The 25,754-nt window shown below is 35.3% G+C and overlaps 1 protein-coding gene across 14 annotated transcripts in view; it reads right to left on the bottom strand.

Annotated features, from left to right (window-relative positions):
• ANKS1B (ankyrin repeat and sterile alpha motif domain containing 1B) overlaps positions 1 to 25,754 on the bottom strand; it is a 1,084,349-nt gene that overhangs the window by 894,168 nt on the left and 164,427 nt on the right. For all 14 annotated transcript variants that reach the window (XM_058741681.1, XM_058741678.1, XM_058741679.1 and 11 more), the window contains exons 3-4: positions 19,519 to 19,675; positions 12,711 to 13,007 (exon numbers count right to left, since the gene is read on the bottom strand). In XM_058741681.1, coding sequence (XP_058597664.1) covers positions 12,711 to 13,007; positions 19,519 to 19,675 — 454 coding nt within the window. The remainder of the gene's footprint in view (positions 1 to 12,710; positions 13,008 to 19,518; positions 19,676 to 25,754) is intronic.

Below are 25,754 nucleotides of genomic sequence, written 5' to 3'. Positions count from 1 at the left end.
TCAGCTACAGAATACAAAAAATATATATGATCCATGAAAAGAAGATATCAAATATAACTAAAGAACAAGAGGAGTATTAAAACTGGCCAGATCTGAAATGAACTAAATAGCACTTCTAAAAATGGAAAACATAATATTTTAAATAGAAAGGTTTAATAACAGATAAGATACAGCTGGGAAAAAAAGTACTGAACTGGATGGTGGATTTCTTTTTTAAGTACATAATGCAATTCAAAGAAACATGAGACAGAAAATGTAAAACACTGAATAGAGTAAGACTCAGTTCTAGAAGAAGAGGACAGGAATAAGTAATTCAAAGACTAAAGACTTTCCAGAATTAATGAGATACTAATATTCAATTCTGGGAATACCAAGCAAGGTTAAGTGATAAGAATACATTGTGAATATATTACAGCAAACTACAGAACACCTAAGATAATGAGAATACCTTAAAAACATCCTAAGAGAAAAAACTGTCTAAAAATAAAAATTAGATCAACAGCTGGCTTCTCCACAAAAACAATAAAACCAGAAGAAAGTATAACATCTTCACGTGTCAAGACAAAATAACTACCAATCTAGCATTCTATGCCAGCCAAACTATCTTCAAAGAATGAGAGCAAAATAAAGACATTTTCAAACAGTGATTACTACAGATCCTTAAAAAGAGAATTTTCCATGAATTTAATTCAGAAGGACTAGAGGTCCAAGAAGTAATGTTGAATAGAGAATGATTAAGAGAAGGCTAAGTCTAATATTTAAAAATATAACACTAGGAGCACCTGGGTGGCTCAGTCAGTTAAGTGGCTGACTCTGGCTCAGGTCACGATCTCACCACTTGTGGGTTCAAGCCCCACTTCAGGTTCTGTGCTGACAGCTCAGAGCCTGGAGCCTGCTTCAGATTCTGTGTCTCCCTCTCTCTCTGCCCTCCCCAACTCACACCATGTCTTTCTCTGTTTTTCAAAAATAAAATGTTAAAAAAAAATTTTAAGAAAATAAAAATATAACAATAATGTCTACTTTTTTTGTACTAATTTGGTTTCCTAGATACTCTGATACAGTAGAGTGGGCACTGTAGGCACTGAAATGGACTATTCTAGGAAATGAAATTATGTAAACTTCACTATAAATAAACAATTCTTCAGGAGGAAGCAGATGTAAAAGACCTGGGTTCCAGTGACAGTTTAGCTTTCAGTTGCTATATAACTTTAGGAAAATCACTTAATATCTCTGAAAATTCATATAGCTTGTAAATAAAGAAAGTATTAAAAACTAGATAGGGTTATTGGGAATGCTAAACAAGATAAACAACAAATAAGACTTAAAAAGCATTTTATTTACTTATAAAATAATGAGTATTATTGTTGTTAAAACGCAATTAGAAAACTTTTTAAAAGTCTCAATGATTTTAATATTTTAAAATTATACATAAATATATATATATATATATATATATATATATATATATATATATATATATAGTGTGTGTGTATGTGTGCATAGATAATCTCCTTTACATTATTCCAAGAAAAAAAGGTTATGTTAAATAGAACTAGTATTTTTATACAATGGATAAGGAGACCCTGACTCCTTGAATAAAACTAGAAAAGGTTAGCAGATGATAAACATATTTTTAGCGTGAAAAAAAATTAATCAATTTTTCCAAATCCAAGGTTATTAGCTTCTTTGTAATTAGTAAGAGAACATGAGAACTGTCAAAATGGAATGGGTTGTCCTCATAAATTTAAGGTAAACAGTGATATCAGGAACCATTTCCTGGTATTACATTTAATCATAAACAGTATGAAATTTAAATATGTCACATCTATGAACTTTTCCTTATCAAAATACAGGTTAATTACAGAATATTCTCCAGTTTACCACACCCTACCTTGAGTCTGCGTCTATCACCCTCATTCAAATTAGTACCATTCTCAGTGCTCTATTCCAAATCTATAATTCATAACTCGCCAAATCTTGAAAAACTGTATTTTCATGAAATAATATTTAGTCCAAAACATGTGCTAAGCAAGTGGAATACAAAGAAATAACAAAGAAATAGCACCGAAATAGGTGAACCCAAATCCTCTCAACCCCAGGATTTTGGTACTGCTTTTCTCATGGATTATATTTCTCCATTTTTTGAATTAATCATTTAAAATAAGCATAATTTCCAGGGCTCTTGGGTGGCTCGGTTGATTGAGCATCTGACTCTTGACTTCAGGTTGGGTCATGGTCCCAGGGTTGTGAGATTAACCCCACGTCGGCTCTGTGCTAAGTGTGGAGCCTGCTTGAGATTCTCTCTCTCTTCGACTGAGCCTCTCCCCTCCTTGCATGCATTCTCTTTCTCTCTCAAAAAATAAAATAAGATAATGAAATTAAATAAAGCGAAATAAAATAAAATATAATTTCCAAGATAGATAAAACAGATAGTTATGTGGTTGATAATACAGTAACACTTAAAAATTTATCCAGTAATGAGCTATGAAGCACTCATATCTCAGCACTGCTAAAGAAAAATCCCTCTGAACACAAGTTATAATGAAAACAGCTAAGACAGAAAATAAAATGATATACATAGTAATGTCAATAGTTGAATTGCTGAGGAAGGCAAAAGAAATTAGCTTATTGATTGAAATGTCTATTAAGGCCAAATCTCAGTAGCACCAAAGCTGAAAAAACAAGATAAGGGATAGGAAAGGGTGAAACCATGTTTTAAGTCCAGAGTTTTTCTTTCCTTTTTGTTTTTAGCCCTATGTATTCCTGTGGCTTCTGTGGGAAGTTCAATCACACATATAAAGAGATCTTTGTTATATTTTATACAGAATTTCAAGGTGTTTTAAAATGGTTTCTTGGGTTATGTATTCCACCAGACTGCCAAAACAGCAGATAGAAAAGAGATGTAGAGATGTCAGAGCTTGTCTGCACTGGTTCCCCCTTCTGAATTCAACACTCTAACATAGTCCTCCTGAGCTTACAAAAGAGAGTGACCAGATAAAGGAAGACCAGTTCTTTATTAAAGGAGAAAACAGAACAAAGATGACAAGTTATAAAGACTGTGTGATGATCAGCAGATAAAATAGCACAGGTACCAGTGGAGATGAAAACTATGAGAAGCAAGACCCATAACTATTGTAAGAAATAAGAACCTGTGAATAAAGATAACTTCAACGGAGATAACGAAAAGCCAACTAGAATGGCATTTAACTCGGCAGTAACAACCACAGGCACCCTGGCTAGTACCAATTAGCCCTATGGGCATCTCTTAGGATAAAAGAATTTAAAAGATAAGAACATCCTAGCCTTTATAAATACAGTAAAACCTTGGATTGCAAGTAACTTGTTCTGTGAATGTTCCACAAGACAAGCAACCATTTCTAATAATTTTTAATTTAACAAATGATGTCTTGTAATACAGGTAATAAGTGATGCCAAATGGCATATGATCACAACTGAGCCAATAGTTCTTCTCTCTGTCTTGCTGCAGACTCTGGGTGATCATCTCCCAAGCTCAGATGCTTGGTCTCAGGCCATGATGTTTGGCAGAAATCAATGATTTTTCAGAACGTTGGAAGATGCCCACAACTAGCACTAGTGTATTTTTTGTCACTTCAAAGCACTGACGGACAGTCTTTCACTTTTCCATACAAGAATAAGTTTAAGAATGCTCTGCTTCATTCTAGGTCAGGCTGCCTACAGACATAGACCCTTTCCTCTGTTGCCTTATTGCCAGTTACATTAAATACAGTGTATGACAAGAGTTTATTAATACTGTACTGTAGTCACCATCCAAGGGAGCATATACAATGGCCATGCAGAAAAAGGTTGAAAAGACAGGCAGTAAGAAGGAGATGATTACAGTGGAAGTGAAGACGGAAGTCATCGAGAAGTATAAATGAGGTATGTGAATGGCTGAAATTGCAAGATTTTATAAGTCCACATCTGCATCTCATCTGCAGAGCAGGAGGAAAAAAAGGTGGAGCAATCCCACACTTCAAATGAGATTAGGGACATGTGTGAAACGTGGGAAACAATGCAAAATTTTGTAGGAAAGCACCACCCAAATAAGGCTGTAGCAATGAGAGTGATGAATCTATTTCACAACAGTGCAATTCACATTTCTGCGAAATCCTCAAAAGGAAGCAAAAGCAAGTGTCACTGGATAAGTTCCCTGTTAAAGTTGCATGAAAAGAAAAAGACTTATTTCACTGAGCCAACAGATAGAAGTGATTCCACTAGTGACAGTGAAAGTCGTCCTACCCAATAACCCTCCTTTCTTGTCCCCCTCACACCAACCATAAAGGTTTTCAAAGGTAAATGCAGGTTAATTTGGTTATTTTTCTTTATATTTTGTATTTTCTTTATTATTTTGTAGTATGTTACAGAACTAATCATTTTCATATGAATATTTTTGGGTTGTGGAACAAATCATCTGAGTTTCCATTATTTCTTATGGGGAAATTTGCTTTGATATACAAGTGCTTTGGATTACAAGCACATTTCCAGAACAAATTATCCTCACAAGCCAAGGTTTTACTGCACATGATTTCAGAGGAAGCTGGGAAGAAACTGTTCTTTTGTATCCTGCATCAGCTAGACTATAGCTAGAATACAGTGTTCAACTGTAGGTAATAAACTTTTACAGGAACGTTGACAGATTGAAATTTACCCAGAGAAGAGGGTCCCAAATGACAAAAGACAGAAAAACATCATGTGAAGAATAGCTGAAGGTTATAAGAAAGTTCAGATTGAGGAGGGGGGTGGCATAAGAGAAATGTGTCTTCAAATAATTCAGAAATAATGTTCCTCCTATTCAAAGGCAGACTTTTCTATTTAACGTAAGGTAATTCCAGCCTCTGTCTTAACCTGTCCTTTCTTCTGTTATCCTCCTTACAGCTAATCCTCTACTTTGCTCTTATCTATCACGTCCTGCCACTTCTTGAATTTCATGAAGTATCTTCACCCTTTCTCTTGCATCTTCAATTTCAGTCTCTTCTTTGGATCCTTGCACTCTACATAAAAATACACACTCTTCCACAACCTGGCAATAAAACAGCCAACCAAAGAAATTTCCTGTGAACTGCTATAACTTTGAGTTCCTCTCCCATATCTCACTGTTCTTTACTCCATACCTTTATAGAGTCATCTTCCCTTCTATAGGCACAATTTCTATTCTGTTACTACTATACTCTCTGGCACATAGTAGGCAATGCCTGGCACAAAGCAGGCACCCCATAAATACATGGTAAATGACTGATTATATGTAACTGTACTATCTTGCACCCCTCTTATAATGCTTCCTTTTTCCAGAAATTCTCTGAGTATTCATTCAACTTCTCTCTATGTATATTCTCTTTCTTATAAACCATCTTGGGCTAGGACCAATTAAGTGGCACATCCTAAGAGAGACATCCCCATGCCTTCATTCAAAACCATAGCAACCAGCGTATTTCCTTTATGGCACTAATACAATTGGTAATTTTCATTTATAGTTTTAGTTCCTGTTTTCTCTACTAATCCTTCAACTCCATGAGGACAGGGAACAAATCATCTTGTTTATGTAGCATAGTGCCTAGTAGCCTGGCCTGAGATTGCTGGTGGGAATATGGTATCCCAATAGGGAAGATGGATTTTCAGTTAAAGGGAAGGAAAAGAAGCTGCTTGAGTGGTGAGTCAGATAGGTCAGGGAAGGCTTCCCTGGTAAGGTAACATTTGACCAGACACCTGAAGAAAGCACAGGTAGAAGTCATGTGGGTTAGTAAAGCAAAGACCTTGAGGCAGAAGCTTATCTGGTATGTTCCAGCAAGAGCAACAATACCACTAGGGCTAAGCTAAGTGAAAAAATGGCAAAGGATAGTTAGAGGTGGCTTCAAAAAGGCAGTGGAACTAAGTTGTATAAGACACCTGTCAGCCACTGTGAGGAATTGGGCTTCTGCTCCAGTGAGATGGAAAGCCACTGGAAGTTTTTTGAGCAGTAAAGTGATATAATCTGGTTTAGTTTAATGGCTGCTTTGTTAAAAACAGATTGAAAAGAATCTGTTACGGGCTGAATGTTTGTGTCCATCCCTTACCCCCAAATTCATATGTTGAACCTTTAACCCACAGTGCAACTGTATTTGAAAACAGGGCATTTCTGGAAGTAATTAACATTAAATGAGGTCATTAAGGGTAGGAACCTTTCTCACGGGATTTTTGTCCTTATAAGAGTTGGACACACCAGAGCTCTCTCGCTCGCTCGCTCTCTCTCTGCACAAAAGGCCATTTGAGACACAACAAGAAGGCAGTCATCTACAAGCCAGGAAGAGAGCTCTCACCAGAAACAGAATTGGCCAGAATTTTAGACTTTCCAGCCTCCAGAACTGAGAAAATAAATATGTGTTGCTTAAGTTGCCCTGTTTTGGGATTTTGTTATGGTTGCCTGAGCAGACTAATATGGAGGCAAAGAAAAAAGCAGGGAAACCAGGCAGGAGGCAGGAGATGTACAAGACTTAAGCTACAGTGGTGATAGTAGAGGGCATGAAAAGTAGTGAAATTCTAGATATATTTTGAGCACAAAGCCAATAGGATATTTTGAGGAACTGCGTGTAAAATATGAAAGAAATTCTGTCTGGGGGCCAAACAACTAGCAGGATGGTAATGCCATTTGCTGAAATGGGAAAGACTGGAAGATGGGCAAATGTGGGGAAAAGGAATTATGGAAGCTAGATGCTCAGTTTTGGAAATGTTGCTTGGATGCCCACTAGTCATCCAATAGATATGTTTAACAGGCAATTATGTACCTAATTTAGAACTCAGGGTAAGGTCCAAGATGAATAAATTTGGTTACTGTCAGACAAAGATGTCAGTCGAAGTCAAGGGATTGGATGAGGTCAACTAGAAAGTAAGTACAGACAGAGAAGAAAAGAGGTCTAAGTACTAAGCCCTGGGACACTCTGATACTAGAGATCGGGAAGATGAGAGCAGTTAACCATGGAATAGGGATGGAGTAGATTACACTCTTCGCTCCTTGTTTCATATGCCCTTTGTCATATGACTGCAGCACCATCCACTTACATGGCTGAAGTATATTTCCCCACCCCTTGATTTGGGACTTAGCTTTGTGACTTGCTTTAGCCAATGTATGGCATCTACATGATACAAGTAGAGACTAAAATGTGCCTTGTTGGTTGAGCTTACTTAGGCCATGTCCTGGCTAGTCCCAGGAAAAAGGGAATATATACATAGAGCAGAACAAGCTAACTTACAGCCTGAAGCAGAGTTTCCCCAGATTACCTGCAAATCTGTGAATGAGGAAAAAAAGGCCATTGCTTACTATTATATACTACTGAGATTTCTGTGTTTATTGAACAGAATATTGTGGCAATGTCAATAGCTAACTATTACAGGGGTTTACAGAGTTACAGTGTAAAGATCTACTGGGAAGAAATTAAACAAAGCCTGGCTGAGGACAGAGAGGTGTGACTTTACAAAAGAGGACAGAAAACAGAAAGGTTTAATCCTTTACCAACTCCTCTGGATAACAGGTGTGTGAGGCCTGACAGATTTATCTAGCTGCAAGGCTAAATGAAAGGCATTCAAGGTCTTAGGCTCTACTTAAAGTAAGACCAAGAAGGAGCAGAGAAGCAAGAGAGAATGGTGACTCAGATGTCAAAAGAAAAAAGCCTTTCAAAGAGGAGGGAGATTTGTCAATGCCAATGATAAATCAAGTAAAATGATGACAAAGAATTGGCTGTTGGATCTAACAATATGGCAGTCATTAGTCACCTTCACCAAAGGGAAAAACACTTAAAGAGTGGGAGAGATGGAGTAGTAGCTTCAAGAGAGAATGGGGGAAAGAAATTTGATATAATGAGTAAAATCAACTCTTTCTAAATACGTTATGAAGGGGATCAGAAAAAGGGAACAAGAACTAGAGGGAAATGTGGGTTCAAGAAAGAGTTTTTTTTTTTTTTAAGATGGGAAATGTAACATCTTTGTGTCCCTATAAAGATGATGCAATTGGGGGGGGGGGGGGGTGGAATGCATAGTATTTTAAGGGGAGGATCCAGTGCACAAGTAGAGGACTCAGCCTTAGGGATAAACCTAAAAAGTTCATTTAAAGCACCAGGAAGGAAGGCAGATACACATCCACTGGCAAATGTGGTGGTTCAAATATGTAATAGCTTCTATTTTCTCAGTTAAGTAAAAGCAAAGTCAAGATCACAGAGAAATAACAGGGAGGAAAGAGTTAAAGTTTGGGGAAGAAAGGAAAAATTTTACATAATTATCTAGGAAAGAAGGAGAGTGAATGGATTATTAAAATGTAATCTATCCATTTAGGCACACATTTCTCCTGCCACTATAAGCACTTAGAGAACAAAAACGGTATCTTACTCAGCTTTATATGTTAACAGCTCCTAGTACAGGAACTTGTACTCTTTGTTATTAATTTTCTATAATTTTACTTTCATTTCGTTTAATATTAAAATAAAATCCAGTTGACTTAGTATTTTGCTAGTCCTTAACTTTTTAAATTTTAATAAGAGAAGCTTACAAGAAATACAGTTAAAGAACTAGCATAAAAAGAGTCCATAGTCTTTGGAGTTACTACCCACTTACTCAAATCAGGTTTGAAATCCATAAAAATGATTACTAATTTCAAGAGACTCTTGCCAGTTAAAACTCATTTTCTTAATATCTTAATATGACAGATTCTCTTTATTAAGAAATCCTTTAGGATTAAAGGGTTTATACATAAATATAATTTGAAATTCACCTAAGCTGGAGTTAAATTGTTTTTCTCACTAGTTCAAATATGTGTTATAATTCAAAACTGCTCAGAGATAAATGAAGCAGAAACCAAAACTTCTACAGAAAATACTAACACAAATTATGCATCTTAAAACATTTGTAATTACAAGGAAAAGACAAGATCTTCCAGAGCCATCTCTAAATTTTAAAGAATTATTCATAATGACTTGAATGTAATTAAAGTCTAATAGTGTATTGCTGTAATTTACCAAATGGGATTATTTTTAATACTGGTAACTTCCAACTTGTTAGCTAGAGCAATTTAATGAATATTAAAGTCATTCAAACAGTTCAAGGTTACTGTCTGGTATTCTTCACTCTCAAGACAGTGAGATATCAAAAAATACCAACTTCAAATTTGATATTAAAACATTTTGCAGTGAATCTTATGGGCAAACTTGGTGATAATTCATTTGAATCACATAATAAAATTAAACACTGACCGAAAAAAAGGCAATAAAACAAACAGAAAACATGTTTTCTATGAACAAAGCAATAATAACAAAAAAACATCAACTAAGGCTAACTAAATGCTGAAAGATTCAATTCATCGAAATGTATTTTAGAATATGCTGTCAGCTCTACTTCTAGAAAACCTTCAAGATGAAATCATAGAGTGAGCATCAGGTATCAGCCTTGATGCTTCTGATTAAGTTCATAGTGGTCTAAACATACTGTGCCCCTTTCACCTGATATGTGTAGTAACAAACCCAAATGCTATATGAGCAAAGTCGAAAATCTAAAGGAACGAATCTGACAATGATGGTAGAAAAAGGTTGGGAACTTAGAAGGTATACAGCCCATCTAAAAGCATTCAAATTCAATATCTTAAAACACTCTTTTGACCACATAAAATGCACATCTGCAAGCTGTTATATCTAAATTCAAAATCCTAAAGACCTTCAAGGTCCTCTTCAAATATCACTCTATCAATGTCTCTTCAAGTCCTCCATATTACAATCCACAGTTTTTCACTGCTATGTCCTTAGCACTTTGCCCTACAATTTATTTTAATATGTCATGTATAGGAGTTATTCTTGCAAGTTTTTGTTCCTCCACTAAGTTTTGGGCAGAGATCTTACTTATCTTTAATTCTCCAAAAGCACAAAATACAGTAAGTAGTATTTTGCATAAGAAAAGATATACCATATACATATAAAATTGAATCCAGACTCTTTCTCTACTGGCCATGTCATCTAGTACAAAATATGAAAACATTTTGGCCATGGACATGAAGTGTGTTACTGATCTCAGTCATCGTAAAGTCCTTGGTTATAAAGTACTAGGTGGCTCGGTTGGTTGAGCGTCCAACTTCGGCTCAGGTCATGATCTCACAGTCCGTGAGTTCGAGCCCCGTGTCGGGCTCTGTGCTGACAGCTCAGAGCCTGGAGCCTGTTTCCGATTCTGTGTCTCCCTCTCTCTCTGCCCCTCCCCTGTTCATGCTCTGTCTCTCTCTGTCTCAAAAATAAAAATAAACGTTAAAAAAAAATTTAATAAAGTACTCTGAGCCACCAAATTTAAAAGTATTCCAGAAGTGTTATCAAAGCAGTAATTCTAGATTAAAGAAACTCAACATAAAGAAAATAAATATCTAGCTTATCATTAAACATACTTCTAGAGAAAGTATGTTTACATACTTCCAGAGAAAGTATGTTTACAATAGTAAATATGTATCTCATTTCAATACCCCTTTGAGGGGAAAGTTGTTGCTTTTTTTAATATGAAGGCTACAAAAATTCTTGTGCTGATTTTCAAGACTGCTAAAGTAGAATAAATTAAAAAATTAAGAAAACATTTTATAAGGGCACCTGAGTGGCTCAGTCAGTTAAGTATCCGACTTTGGCTCAGGTCATGATCTCACAGTTCATGAGATCGAGTCCTGCATTGGGCTCTCTAATGTCAGCATGGAGGCTGCTTCAGATCCCCTGGCCCCCTCTCTCTCTGCCCCTACCCCCATTCTCAAAAATAAACAAACATCTTTTAAAAAAGGTTTTATAAATATCTAAATAACTAAATAATACAGGTAAAGCTCTCATTAAAAGTCTGTTTTAGGGTGCCAGCCTTAAATGTAGGATTGGAAGGCCTATGATTTTTAAAACTTCAATGAAAAATCCCCCAGAGACACAAGATTCAACCTCTAAACAATTCCTAGGAAAAGTAACCCCACAGTTGTGAACACTAATTCCACTTGGAATGTTACAAAACTGGCTGCATTTGTTCCCTCTTGGTATTCACACCCCTTTTACAATTCACACCCCCTTGTAATTGAGAGGTACAATCTCTTTTCCCAACCCTTGAATCTCAGCTGCCTTTGTGAACTGTTGGCCAATCAAACACTGCAGAAAAGACAGTAAGTATGCTTGCTCCCAGTCTAGACCTCAAGAGACCTTGTATACTCCTGTTCCCTCCCTCCTTCCTTCTCTCATATGTACACATGCATGCACATAGAACCATATTACTGTTATGTTCCCTGTCATGAACAAGCCCAAGGCAGCCTGCTGGATCATGAAAGACACAAAGCAGCCTCACTAATACCCCAGGCAACATCCTATAACAGAGCTACTCAAATGACCTATAATTGACCCCAGACACATGAGAGAACCCAGCCAAAACAGAGCTACCTACCAAGGCTCAGACTAAATCACCAACCACAGAATTACGAGCTAAATGAGTAGTTATTATGTTAAGCCATTAAGTTTCAAGAGACTTTGTTATACAGCAATAGCATACTAATACACAGGGGAAGAAGACACAATCTGACAGGAACCAAAAGGGTCTCTGGAAGATAAAAATGCTGCCACTGACTTGGGAGACAAAAAAAGAAAAAAAAAAAACAGTAGTAAAATGAAAAAATGGCTAAAGAAAAAAGAAGCTAACCTTGGAATTGGAGTTAACTTGAAACAGATAATAAAAGTAGGTTGCCCTTAAAAAAAAAAAAAGTAGGTTGCTCTTTCCTTGTGGAGAAATAAAACCTATCCAAATGTTACCCACGCTTCAAAGCTCAAATCACAACTCTCCAATAAAATTCTTTCTGATTGCCCTAGGCAGAGTGATCACTCCTTCATTAATCATGTATAGACAGCACACTACTGAGGCCTGGACTTTAATCAGTAAATATAAATTCATATTCTAGGTTTATCAGCTATGCATCCTTAGGCAAGCTTCTTAAGTCTTTGAATCTGACTCCTCATCTCTTAACTGTTACTTAATAGTTCTCAATCCCACAGGGGGGCTGTGAAAAAAGGGATTCTAAATGTGTCAACATATTAAACACAACATACATACTCAAAAATGTTAAATTGAATTTTGAGTGATTCATTCATTCATTCACTCAACTTTGACTGTATTCCTAGTGTGTGTCGGGCTATGTGCTAGACACTGGGAAAAAAAGGAAACAATTACTAATGATACCACACACAACTGCCTTCTAGTAATAATTTTTCACTCCTATAGCCCTAAAATTAGAATGAGGTTAGAAATTACTCCTTATATCTCTTCATATTTCCAAACAGTATGTGGCACAGTGTACTGAATGTAGTAGTTACAAAAATATTTCTGGACAATTTAATTTTTAAAAATGATTAGATTTCTACATACAACTTTTTTTTTTTTTTTTAAATTTTTTTTTTTTCAACGTTTTTTATTTATTTTTGGGACAGAGAGAGACAGAGCATGAACGGGGGAGGGGCAGAGAGAGAGGGAGACACAGAATCGGAAACAGGCTCCAGGCTCCGAGCCATCAGCCCAGAGCCTGACGCGGGGCTCGAACTCACGGACCGCGAGATCGTGACCTGGCTGAAGTCGGACGCTTAACCGACTGCGCCACCCAGGCGCCCCACTACATACAACTTTTAACATCTGCATCTCAAAGCAAAGCAAGAGCATCATCACTTTCAATGCAAAGCTAAAAGGAGACTCACTTGACAGCTCACATCCATCCCTGCTTCCAATAGCACCTGAACAACTGCTTTGTGACCATTCCGAGCAGCAAGGTGTAGTGGCGTGTGCTTTCTAGTGTTGCAGCTCATTAAGTTAGGGTGTGCACTGATGATCATTTTGACCACCCTAAGTCGTCCATAGAGTGCTGCCAGGTCCAAAGGTGTTTCTAGCTTACTGTTCCTGATGGTAGGATCGGTGAGCTCTTCTAGGAGAACAGCAACTACTTCTGAGTGTCCATATTGAGCTGCACAGTGTAGCGCAGTTTCATTTTCATTGTTCTGTTAAGATAAAGATGTAAGATTAGGATTTTCAGAAATTCAGTTATCAAAATCTAAACAGTAATTTAAAACCAAAGATACTTTGAAAATGTAAGTTTATGACTTATCTATTTTAATAAGTATGCCTAATAGAATATCTGATAAAAAGGATCTATCATTTATTGCATTAAAAAATCACAATTTTAATCATTTTAAGAGGAAAAGTCAAATTTTTCCCTATATTATATATTTCAATTTTCAAGAGCGATAAATGATTTAGCCATGTTAGTCAGTGGCCCTGCTGGGCCCAGATGGTCAGTGTTATCTGTACTATGCATCATACTTCCATGACATTTGTTAATGAGAGAGAGTAATAAGAATTATAACATACTTTTAACAGACTGGCTTTCCAAAAGGCACTTGAAATGGTAAATTCTTGATAATGAAAGAGTTACGGAATGATTTCCCAAATTAAGTTTCATTTTATTTTCCATGTAAGTACAAATTATTGATCCTTTAGCAAAGAGAATGAAGACATACTGGCCCTCAGATTAAACAGCATCATTCTGAAATGTAATTATGGATTGAGAGACAGACTGAGACCCATTGCCAGACAATCTACAAGAAGTATCATAGTATTACATATACACCTAATAAGGTTCCAATGGAAAATCAAGAAGATTTTCCTAGAAGTTTAGCAAGATAAAAAGTGTACCTGGATAGATCTAGAGCGTATAACGCTAAGTGAAATAAGACAAAGAAAGACAAACACCATGTGATTTTACTCATATGTGGAATTTAAGAAACAAATGAACAAAGGAGAAAAAAAAAGAAGCAAACCAAAAAACAGACTCTTAACTATAGAGAACAAACAGATGGTTACGAGAGGGGAGCGGGGTAGAGGGATGGGTGAAATAGGTGAAGGGGATTAAGAATACACTTATCTTGGGGTGCCTGGGTGGCTCAGTGGGTTAAGTGTCCAACTCTTGGTTTTGGCTCAGGTCGTGATTTCAAGGCTTCGTGGGTTCAAGCCCAGCATTGGGTTCTGTGCTGGCAGTGCGGAGCCTGCTTAGGATTCTCTCTCTCCCTCTCTCTCTGCCCCTCCCCCATTCATGCTGTCTCTGCCTCTCTCAAAAATAAACTTAAACTATTTAAAAAAAAAAAGAGTACACTCATCTAGATGAGCACTGAGTAATAAATTGAGTTACTGAATCACTATAATGTACACCTGAAACAAATATAACACAGTATATTAACTACACTAGAATTAAAATTTACTAAACCACTCATAAGGTAGATGGATGTTTCAGTACATTTAGGCAAATGGTGTAGATAGATGGTATATGACTATGTCAGGAGGTAGAAGCGTTAGTCAGGAAAAATGTAAACAAGAAATTTTAATAGCAAAAATGCAATGATCCTGAATGAGGGTTTCAGAAAGGGGCTGCCATCATCAGAGTCATCATCATAACTAACACTATGTACCAGGCACAGTTGCATTCCATAGATGTTTACTCATTTACAAGTTACATTTACGTTTACCTCACTGTGAGATAGATACGAATATTATCATTATTGCCATTTTATATATGAGGAACTGAGGCACTGAGTAGTTAAATAACTTGCCCTCAAATATACAGCCTTTTAGTGTTGGGGCCAGTATCTGAACATAGGTAGCCTAGACCCAAAGTCAGTGCTCTTAAAACCATCTTCCACAATAACAACTATTACTACTGTCATTTGCTGAATGCGTATATACATTGGTTCATTTCTCCTACACCACACTGCCTGCCAAGTATTGTCATATTGTCAAAGAAGAAAGGAAATTAGTGATCTGAAAGCAGAATTTCTATAGATTTTGCTGAAAAGAACCCTGAGTTGTAATAGGAAATAAATACTTAGATATATGCTCTGACCATATGAATAAAAGAGTAAGTAGGGTTCAAACCGGAACAAATCTTAATGTCCCTAAAAGTAACTCAGACTTGCTCTGGCCGATGAATGCAGATAAGCTGAGAATAAAGAGTTGAAAGCAGAGGAAGGATTTGAAAACTTAAAGACAGAGTAGCAAAAAAATTTTTAAATGAGCACTACAAAAGGCTTCTTACTACTTACCTTCCAAATAAAAGTATCAGAAGAGGGCATTTGAAGACCAAAGAATAAGGCCCAGAAAAAAACCTACTCCCTGGAGGCAGTCACCAAAAAGTTAAGATCTGATGGATGGGGAATCCAGCTGGAGGCATTATTTCTTCCATCATTTTGGAGGCAGTCATTCCCGTTCTTAGTTTGAATGTATTGCTACAGTCTACTTCCTCATAGAGACTGACCAGATACAGGTCTACGTTCCCTGTTTATCTGGCTAAGTTGTAGAAGCCTGATAAGAAAATCAATTTTACTACTCTACACCATAAAAATATGATCTAGAAATATGCCTTCTGACCAAGTAAAATTTGCGCTTGGTTGGAAAGAAATTCAATTTTCAAAACAGCACCTCTTTGAGAAAAAGAAATGGCAATTATGAAATAATCATTCCTCAAAGACCTCTCTACTTTTGCAGAGGCCTTAGCATAGGATATTATAAGTGCAAAATTGGAACTTTGTCTATTAACACCAATTATCATTGTTCAGAAGTCAAAAAAAATTATTTCAACCATGCCAGACTTACTCAGAAGAAAATACTCATAGAATTCATCCATGATCAATACATACTTGTATTGTCACATGAGAAAGACCACAACTGTGTTATCTTTATAAGAGGCATGATTGTATACTTGTATCCATACTAACAAGTGATCCAAAAGAATCTAATTTCAAATAAACAGACTCTGAAGAAGAACTGATTGATAACTGCTAGTAGATCTACAACGAACATTCTTGAACAGTTAATCCCTACTTCTTCTTCTTCTTCTTTTTTTTTTTTTTTAACCAAATGGGTGTTCTCCAAAACTATAGGACACTTCTAGACAATGGGTGGTAGGAAAAAAACAGCTAACAAAAGCTATTTTCCAAAACATCTTGCTTTGGAAAGTAAAACCAATGGAAACTAACACTAGTTAGGTTTGAATTTTGGTAAATGGCAAGAGAATATACTTATGAGCTAGGCTCTTCGTGTTTTTGCCCTAATGTTAAAGGAAAAAAGGAGGAAAGAGGTAAAAGGGGGGTAAGAGATGAACATACAGAGAAATATAAATTGTAAACAAGCATGACATCAGAAAAAAGGAAATAAATCAGCTGACAAAAGATGGGAAGGATGTATCAATTATCAAAATGATAATCGGGGCAAGGTCTACTTTGTTTTCAAAATTATGTTGCCCTAAACTGACCACTAATTTTAGAGCAGTATAAAATGGTGACCTAGGTTGAAGTGCTAATAACCCACACTTACAAGCAATAGTAAACCACTCAATCTCTCTGAACCTATCTTATCTGTAAAATTAGAATATTATCCTCTCTATAAACCTTAGGAAAATGCTTTGTAAACTTTAAATGTCAATATATAAGACAGAGTTATTTTTAAAGAAAGGTGTATTAGAAACCAAAGACTACTTTCAGAAATCAGAATGAAGCCCTGACAATTACACATAATTTACTATAATAATATGGAGTATTATTGGTTAAGAGCTTGAGCTTTGCATCGGAAAAACCTGCCTTCAAATACTAACTGCATTTCTTGGGGTGCTTGGGTGGCTCTGTCGGTCAAGCTCCGACTTCAGTTCAAGTCATGATCTCACAGCTCTTGAGTCTGAGCCCGCATTGGGCTCTGTGCTGACAGCTCAGAGCCTAGAGCCTCTTCAGATTCTGTGTCCCCATCTCTCTCTGTCCCTCCCCTGCTCATGCTCGCTCTCTCTCTCTCTCCCCCCCTTCCCCCCCCATTCTCTCTCTCTCTCAAATAAATAAACATTTAAAAAATTATCAAAAAAAAAAAAAAACTAATGACAATTGCATTTCTTAGTAGATATGATATCATGGGCAAGTTATTTAATCTCTCCAAGGTAGCTTCCCACATATAAAATAAGAACAATATTTAATCCCTACTTCATCAGGCTACAGTAGAGCTTAGTAAGATAACATAGATGAAGTACTTTGCACATCACCTGGCATATAGTAAATACTCCATAAGCAACGGATTTACAATGACAATACCAATGTGCTATTGTGGAGGGCTCTGGAATTAGAGTCCAAGTCTGACTGTTAGTAATTCAGTAATGTGTGCCCTTAGATGAGTTATGTAACTTTACTGAGCCTGATTTCTCACCTATAAAATGGGAGTAATAATATCACTTCAGAGGTTGTGAGAATTAACTAAATAACATATTATAGGTGAAAGTGCTTAGCATAACCTGGCTATCTTATGTCTCAATATATGTTAATTACCATTTTTATTCTTTCCCTCTATTGCTTAAATACATAAAGGTTTATAAGTAACTAGTATATTTCTGTCCTATTCAGAGGGGGAAAATAAATAAACCTAAAATGAAAAGTTGCTATGAAAATAGAATTCCCACATCAGAAACTTTTAGGAGAAATGACACTGAATGATAGAAATAGACCAGTGCTAAAGGAGTACCATATAAAAAACAAACAAATATTAAAACAAGGTATTAAAAATCACAAGAAATTTTCAATTTGTTTCCCGTAGAAAACACAAGACAAAACAACTTTCAAATATAAATTAATTCTAAGCGTTTTTTTTATTTTCATGTCATTTAAAAAATATTTTGCTTGTAAAAACTAGCATCCTCTTTTTTAACCTTGGATGGTTTTTGCATCTTATTATTTCAGGTTCACTTTGGGGCATTCAGACAGTTTTAAGAATAACCACCAGATGGCTCATCCCACAAATGATCTTTTCACTTTTGATTTTCTGACAAACATAACAGCATTCCCAAAAATTTCCCTTCAGCATGATATGCTGATAAAGATAGACATATCTCTCATTTTTTAAATATTGAATTTATGAGTATATTTGCATAAAAAATATTCTGCATTCTATAACCTATAAGCATAGAAATTTTGTGATGAATATTAATAATACACTTCTCCAATTAATAAAACATCTTCCCTACCTACAGGAACTTTCTACAAGTGCATTTTTCTGGGGGAAAAATGTATTTTTCTTCCCTTTGGTGTTTATAGTTAGAGCTATGGTTACTTTTCATTCTTTAGTCTGAATTTCAGTCAAAGGCTTGCAAAGTCTGTATGCATTTGAACAGTATGCTAATTGCACTTTATTAGATGTGCTTGCCCTAGAGTAACCTACTTGCATTGATGTTGGACAACTGCCAACCTGCAGCTTAATGCCATGGTTGTAATTCAATTGTTGGACTGCATGCTGGTTTTCAAATATAGTTTTACAAAATGGGAACAGTAGGGGGCATGCAGAGCTCAAGATGTTTGTTATCATACTGTATTAGGGGACCATATTTTACTTTCTGGAATCTGTGGGTCTTATTTATTTAGAATAGAGAGACCGGCATTCCTTTCTTAATATGTCAGTTATGTGTAATACGGATATTATGCACTTGCAAATATTTTTACTTTCTCTGTCATTATATTGCTGCTGGGTTTTATTCAACTCACTCTGGGCATACGCAAAGGAAATTTTTAACTTAAAAATATTTACAGTTGTGGGGCCCCTGGGTGGCTCAGTCGGTTAAGCGTCCGACTTCAGCTCAGGTCATGATCTCACAGGTCTGTGAGTTCGAGCCCCGCATCAGGCTCTGTGCTGACAGCTCAGAGCCTGGAGCCTGCTTCAGATTCTGTGTCTCCCTCTCTCTCTCATGCTCTGTCTCTATCTCAAAAATAAATTAAAACATTAAAAAAATTTTTTTTAATATTTACGGTTATGACTAGCAACTGTATATAGTGTATTTTGCATTTTGATTCACAAAATTCTATTTACTGTGAAAGTGCTACATACACGGGAAGCATTTTGCAATGAATCCATCATCAATGTTTTAGCATTTAAAATTTTTTTAAGAAAATCTCTAATTCGGAGTGCTTAGGTGGCTCAGCCAGTTAAGTACTGACTCTGGATTTCAGCTCTGGTCATGATCTCACTGTCACAAGATGGAGCCCCTGTTGAATTCTATGCTGGGTGTGGAGCCTACCTAAGATTCTCTCTCTCCCTCTCCCTCTGCCCACCCCCCTGATGGTGCACACACGCTCTCTCTCTCTCTCTCAAAAAAGAAAAGAAAAAGAAAAAGCAAAGCTCTAATTCATATTACAAATGTGAATTCTGTTCTATCTTATTCAAAAACTACAAAATGAATGCTTATATAAGGCAATCAAAAATATGACAATTATTTCCTTTATGTGGGATTCTCTTATTAACAAGTATCTCTATAAATGCCCAACTTAGTGCCAGTGTAACTAATACAAGTGCAAAGGAACTTTACAATTTCTCCTTTAGGAAATTTAGCAGTGAAAAGATCTTTGGCAGAGTAAAGACAAAAATTATCAATTCTTCATTGTTACCTTACTTTGCAAAACTAAAAAAACAACAGCATGAACAAACATTTGACAAGTGCACCTGTTCATTGACTCTAGAATGTGATGGTCCGTGATGAATAAGAATCTTCACAATTTCTACATCTCCTTTCCAGGCAGCCAGGTGAATGGGAAAATAGCCTTTGTTGTCTGCTACATTTGTTGATGCCTCATACTGAAGTAGTTTGAGAACTATGTCCCTAGAAGAAAAAAGAAACCAGAAAAGAAAATATGCTAACCACACAGATTTCATTAAACAGGTAACGATGAAAGCATACCAGTTGCTGGTTGGCAATTGAGAGTAAGAGACATAAAATTGGGTTTAAGTGTTAGCCTATTCAACATTTGGCTATTTTACTTACCTGGAAAACCACCAACACCACATACACAGAGCGCTAACTAACCAATGAAAGTCCTTAATAGAATTCATTTGGGAAACATTTATCTAATTTCATAACTGAATGAAACAAGTAAAACACTTTTTTAAAAATACGTCTTCCGGGGCACCTGGGTGGCTTAGTTGGTTAAGCATCCAACTCTTGGTTTCGGCTCAGGTCATGATCTCATGGTTCATGGGTTCAGGCCCCGTGTCGGGCTCTGTGCTGAGCACTCAGAGTCTGGAGCCTGCTTCCGATTCTGTGTCTCCCTCTCTCTGCCCCTCCCCTGCTCACTCTCTCTCTCTCTCTCTCAAAAAAAAAAAAATAAATAAAAATAATAATAAAAAAATAAAGTAAAAATAAAAATACCTCTTCCTATTTTTTTAAAAGGGTTTTTTCCCAAATAGCCCATACCTGAGAGTTAGTGTGAAGGAAAAGCTGAGGATAAGCAAACTCCTTATTTACAAAAAAAAAAAATCATGCTACCAACAGACTTTTAGAGAATTTATACATCATTCCTGCAAAGAGTGGAAATAATAAATTGAAAATGCATATAAAAGACAAAGCAGACAGCAGGAAAGGGGGGAAAGTTTAATAATTTTTCAACCATGGCATACAACATATTATGAATATGTGTTATTCATACTCTGCACTCCTTCATCTCTCCCTTCCAAGCTTAAAAAAATGATTTCAAGGGGTGCCTGGGGGGCTCAGTTGGTTAAACAACCAACTCTTGATTTTGGCTCAGGTCATGATCTCACAGTTCATGGAACTGAGCCCTGCACTGGACTTGTACCGACAGCACAGAGCCTACTTGGTACTCTCTCTCCCTCTCTCTGCCCCTCCCACACACGTATATACATGCATTCTCTCACAAAATCAATTGATAAATTTTTTTTCTTTAAAAATGCTTTCAAGAAGGAAATTCGTTCATGAGACAAGTTCCACTACTGATTCAATATCAATTCATACTCAACATACCCTACCTATAGTATTTTGTACCCAATCCCCAACAAATTTTCAAAGCAAAAATTCTGAACTGTAATATCCAACTTCAGGAACAATTAACAATTTTTGGTACACATTATATTGAATTTTGTATCAAACAATCAAAAACAGTAACTCTAAACAAAAAAATGCACTTTTACCTGGAAGCATTTATGAAGCAATTAAATTGAAGCAAATAAATCTATTAAATTCACTTAATGAAATCCTAGACAGATATACAAACACATGCATATATACATATGCAATTACAATAAATTCTAAAGTTGTTTCTCATATATAACAAATCACTGGTAGTAAGAACAAATGTAACACAAAGAGCTAAATTTAAGTATTTCATGAAGCCAGACTTTAAATGTAAGTAACAAATGAGAAAAATTGGAGGAAGTCTGAATAGTTTAGAACTATAATAGCTACCCCCCACAAACATACAAAATAGACATGATACAACACAAACATTACAGTGAAAAGTAAAATAGAATGCCCAGAATGTGATCTAAACTTGTGAAGGGGAGCAGAATATACCACCCCAAAATATGTCTCTTTGGCATAAGGATGATTTTAGGCTGATTACTTTCAAGAAAGAGTAGATGTTGGAAAAGCTCTGAAAATGGACTAAAAGTTACCCTTTTGTAATAGACATTTAAATTTATAACAGAAATCCCCATTTGTAAGGAAGTCTCTCTCCCTTTTTTTTTGTACCAGAAAATGAAAAAGGACTCTATATCTCTAGAATTATCAAGGAGGAAGGTAGCAACTTCTATCTGTACAACAACCCCATACCTTGTTTACTGCGCTTTTCCTCCTAACCTCCCATAACTGGTTCTCTTTGACAAACATCTTTTCATCTTTAGCAGGCAATGGTATTTAAGGTGGTGGCAAGGGCCATTTCAAGGGATTAATTCAGTTTAATTCCGTTCTTCTGGGTTATCTCCCATGTATACAAGAGGTATACATGTAACTAAACTTCTTGTTTTTCTCCTGCTAATCTATCTTTTTATTATGGGGAGAGGGAAAAGTTCCTCAACCAAGAATCTTGAATGGTAAAGGGAAAACTATTCTTCATTCCCCACACATGAAACACTAGATTTAACAGATAAATGCATGAAATCATGATGAAAAAGAACCAAAAAAATGTTGTACAAATATTAAAGTTCCAAGGAGTCCTAGATTTTCTAATAAGATTTCAGTGAAAATAAGAAAAAATCTCATTTTAATATTCTTTTTAAGAACCAGTATTATAAAATCTGAATTTAGAAATTTTGGATTTGAGTCCCAGCTACACAAAACTGCCTAATGATGTGACCCTAGAGAAATTATTTAGGCTCAGTTTTCTTTTTCTTTTCTGTAGGGGATATAATAATAATAATAATGCCTACTGGTCAATATTGGTAGGAGCTTTAATTGAGATCACAGAAAAGAAGCCACTCCAATAAACAGTAAAGCACTATACGAAAGTATTAGTTCTTGCCCCAAGTAAAAATGAAATCCTTTCAAAATAGAAATGCTTCCAGCAAATCACCTTTGTAAAAATGAAATCTGAAAATCCAAATGACACTTGAAGCTTGTCCAGTTCATATATTTCTCCTCACCTCTCTGCCATGCAAGAGTTACTATATAGGGTCTTCCATTCTGAGATAAATAGCTACAATGGGGTAAAAAGGATTCGAGACCTATGAATAACAAAAGCAGCTAAAAATCAGAATATCTGGTTTAAGGTACCAACTCTACTATTTACTAATTTGGTTATCTTGAGCAAATCAAATAACCTCTGTCAGTCTTTCAGGTATTATTAAAATAGATTTTAAAGACTACATCTTCCTGACAATCTGAATGGGTTGTGGTGTGAATCAAATGAAAACCAGGTATGACTGTAAATTTGTATGCAATCACACATATTCTCAAGGCAAGCTACAGCAATGTTTACCAATCCCAGCAATTTTTGTAATGAAAGATTTCAGTATTTAAATAAAAGGTAAAATGATACCAAAAGAAGATACAGTTAAATATATGGAACTAAAAAGTGGAATTTACACTACCACTAAATAGCCTTCTCCAAATTCATTTATCAGAGAAAGATACTTATGTGAAGAATTTTAACTTTATTCCTCAATGCCTAACCAAATAAAAAAAAAAATATTCTGAAACTTCTAAAAGCATTTCCTTTCAAAGGGTAAAGAAGATAGTTTAAGGGGTTCATCAATCCTATTTTCTCTTACTCCACAAAATCCATTCAGAGTTTCATTTGTTCCTTGGCTCAAGTCCTGTTGACATTTTCTAATAATGTATGTAATATACATTTATTCTTTATTTATCAGGAAGATTGATGAGATAGTGAAAATTTTAACTTACTGACATTTGTATTATGTGATATTACCAGTACCTAATATCTAAATCTGAAAAAACTAATCTGTATGCCTATGAAATTGCCTTTGGTGAACACTAAGAGCCTAACTAAACACTATTATATTTAAGTTTTTAAAAAACTTATTCATTTTATTAAATTTGTTTATTTGTAAATTTAAATGTGTGTTTAAATTTTTATTTAAGTTGTACCTTTCACCTTATTCAAAGATATCAGCTAATGAACTGGCATGGCTCAGGTTTCTAATGTGAAAACATATTTGTGAAATATAAAGCTATATTTCTTTTTTTTAAAAGATTTTATTTTTAAGTAATCTGTACACACAACATGGGGCTCGAACATACAACCCCAAGATCAAGAGTCCCATGCTATACTGACTGAACCAGCGAGGCATCCCTAAAGTTATATTTCTGATCAAAACTGTGTCTGTCAGTCTTACTGAATCATAGATAAGATATTAATCAACAAATTGCCATTAATCTTTCTTATGATGTATCCATGTATATTACAAGTAATATGTATTAAAACAGGCCCTTTTCATCCAGACGCATTAAGAATAAACTAAATTTGGGGTACTATCTATAGTATCTAAGCTGAAAGGATTTATTTAACATTAGGATCCCCCCAAATTAGTATTATTAATTTTCATTTTTATTTAAGTTGTACCTTATATCTTCCAGTGGTATCAACAAATGAACATGTTGACTGTGCTAGGTTAGTAGGCATGAAATATTAAGTAATATTGATGAAAAAAGTTTATAAAATAGCAGAGAAATAACCTCTATATCTTAACCATAAAGTGCCATTCTTTCTTATATACAGCATTTGATAAATAAGAATTGCTCCAAAATCCTAAAGTTAATGTGGTTGATGAGATCACAGAAAAAAATAACTCCATTTCCCAGGAGTAAATTAAATTTAATAACAACATAATTTAAATCATTGCAACATTTTGCAGCCTGAAGCTAATACAGAAGTTCAGGTAAAAATAGGAATTCTAAAAGTATTGATTTTTTGCTAATGTATTTAATTTGCTTCATTTTCTGATATATATAAATACACTTCTAATTAATATGAAATGTCTTTTAAGAAGTTTCAGGATATGTTCTGAGCAAAATTAAGTTCATTGGGAAGGTTCAACATTCAAATTTCTTTACCTCAAAAGCAAATTTCCCTATAATTGAATCATAACCAAAGACATTTATTTTGTTCCATCCTCCCTTACTTGTTAGTAGTCTAAATAACTCTGAAGTAAACACAAGTCATTTTTATATGGATATAGTAGTAACAAGCTAATGAAATTCTCAAATTAATTAAGGCCTTTTTTATTTCAGACTTTTTTGAAGATTTTACTTCTCCTTAACAGAAACAGAGTTGCAAATGTATTCAACGTGGTCAAAAGACTCTATGACATACACTCCATTTTCTAGCTGGAGCTTCTTTTTATACTGAATTCACTCTCATAGATTTCCAGAGAAACTGAATAAGAGCAAATTTTAACTAGTTAATATCCTTATCCAGGAAAGAAGCAATTATATCCAAGTTATTTCTAGGTTATCCAAAGAGAAATTTCATGGACCAAACTATATAAATTTTTAGAGGAAGTTCTCTCCTTTCATTAGAAAACCTAAGAAAGAGTGAATCAAAAGTACACATAGCTTACCATCTGGATTCTAGATACAATTTGGGATACAATTTGGATTTCAGATAATGGAGTCTAGAATCCAAGCATTAAATATTCAAAGAATGAGGCAAGAACAGAAAATACTTAAACCCCACGCATATCAAAGACACATATATTTCAAAGATATAAACGTAACAATTTAGTGCTGACAGTTTTCAAAACAGCATCCAAGAATCACAACGTGCCCAATATAGTTTAATGAGATGAAACTTAAGAAAAAAAGGAAAGGAATAATTTGCCAGGAAGAGGAGAAGTGAAATATGAACACAAATGTTTACTAAAACTTTATAGTGAACAATAAGATCATTATTTAAAAAAAAGAAAAGATGAGAAAAAGAGAAAAGGGAAGGACAGAAGAAGGAAAAGGAAAGAAGAAAGGAAGGGAGGGAAGAAGCGATAGAAGGAAGAAAGGAAGGAAAAAGGGAAGGAGGCAGGGAAGAAAGAAGTGATGGAAGGAGGGTGAGAGACAAGAAGAAAGGCAGAAAATCAGGCCAGCTGGCTGGCTAATGTCTACTAGGAAGAGAAGAGAACCAAATTTGTAGCAGAAATACATGAGAGAGAAAATGAATCCTCCATATTTTAAAAAAGAAAAACAGAAATAGGTCTCTTGCCTATCTACTGAAATAATTTATAATCATTCCTAGTGGATTTTGTTCTACTGACGGTAGGGGTTTTTTTCTATCATTTGAAGGTAATAATTTTCTAATCTGCAATTACAAATGACCCAGGAAATCACTAACAGAAGTACATTTTCTATTGTGTCTTGATTTGGCTAAGTGAGATGAATTGTTCATTATGAAACAATGTATTTCAGGTATAAGGTCCTATTCTGCTTGAGGATTAACTAG

Source organism: Neofelis nebulosa, chromosome 8 (assembly GCF_028018385.1).
Source record: "Neofelis nebulosa isolate mNeoNeb1 chromosome 8, mNeoNeb1.pri, whole genome shotgun sequence".
NCBI classification, from domain to species: domain Eukaryota; kingdom Metazoa; phylum Chordata; class Mammalia; order Carnivora; family Felidae; genus Neofelis; species Neofelis nebulosa.
The sequence above is the reverse complement of the archived record's forward strand: the minus strand, read 5'-3'. Positions and strand labels throughout refer to the sequence as shown.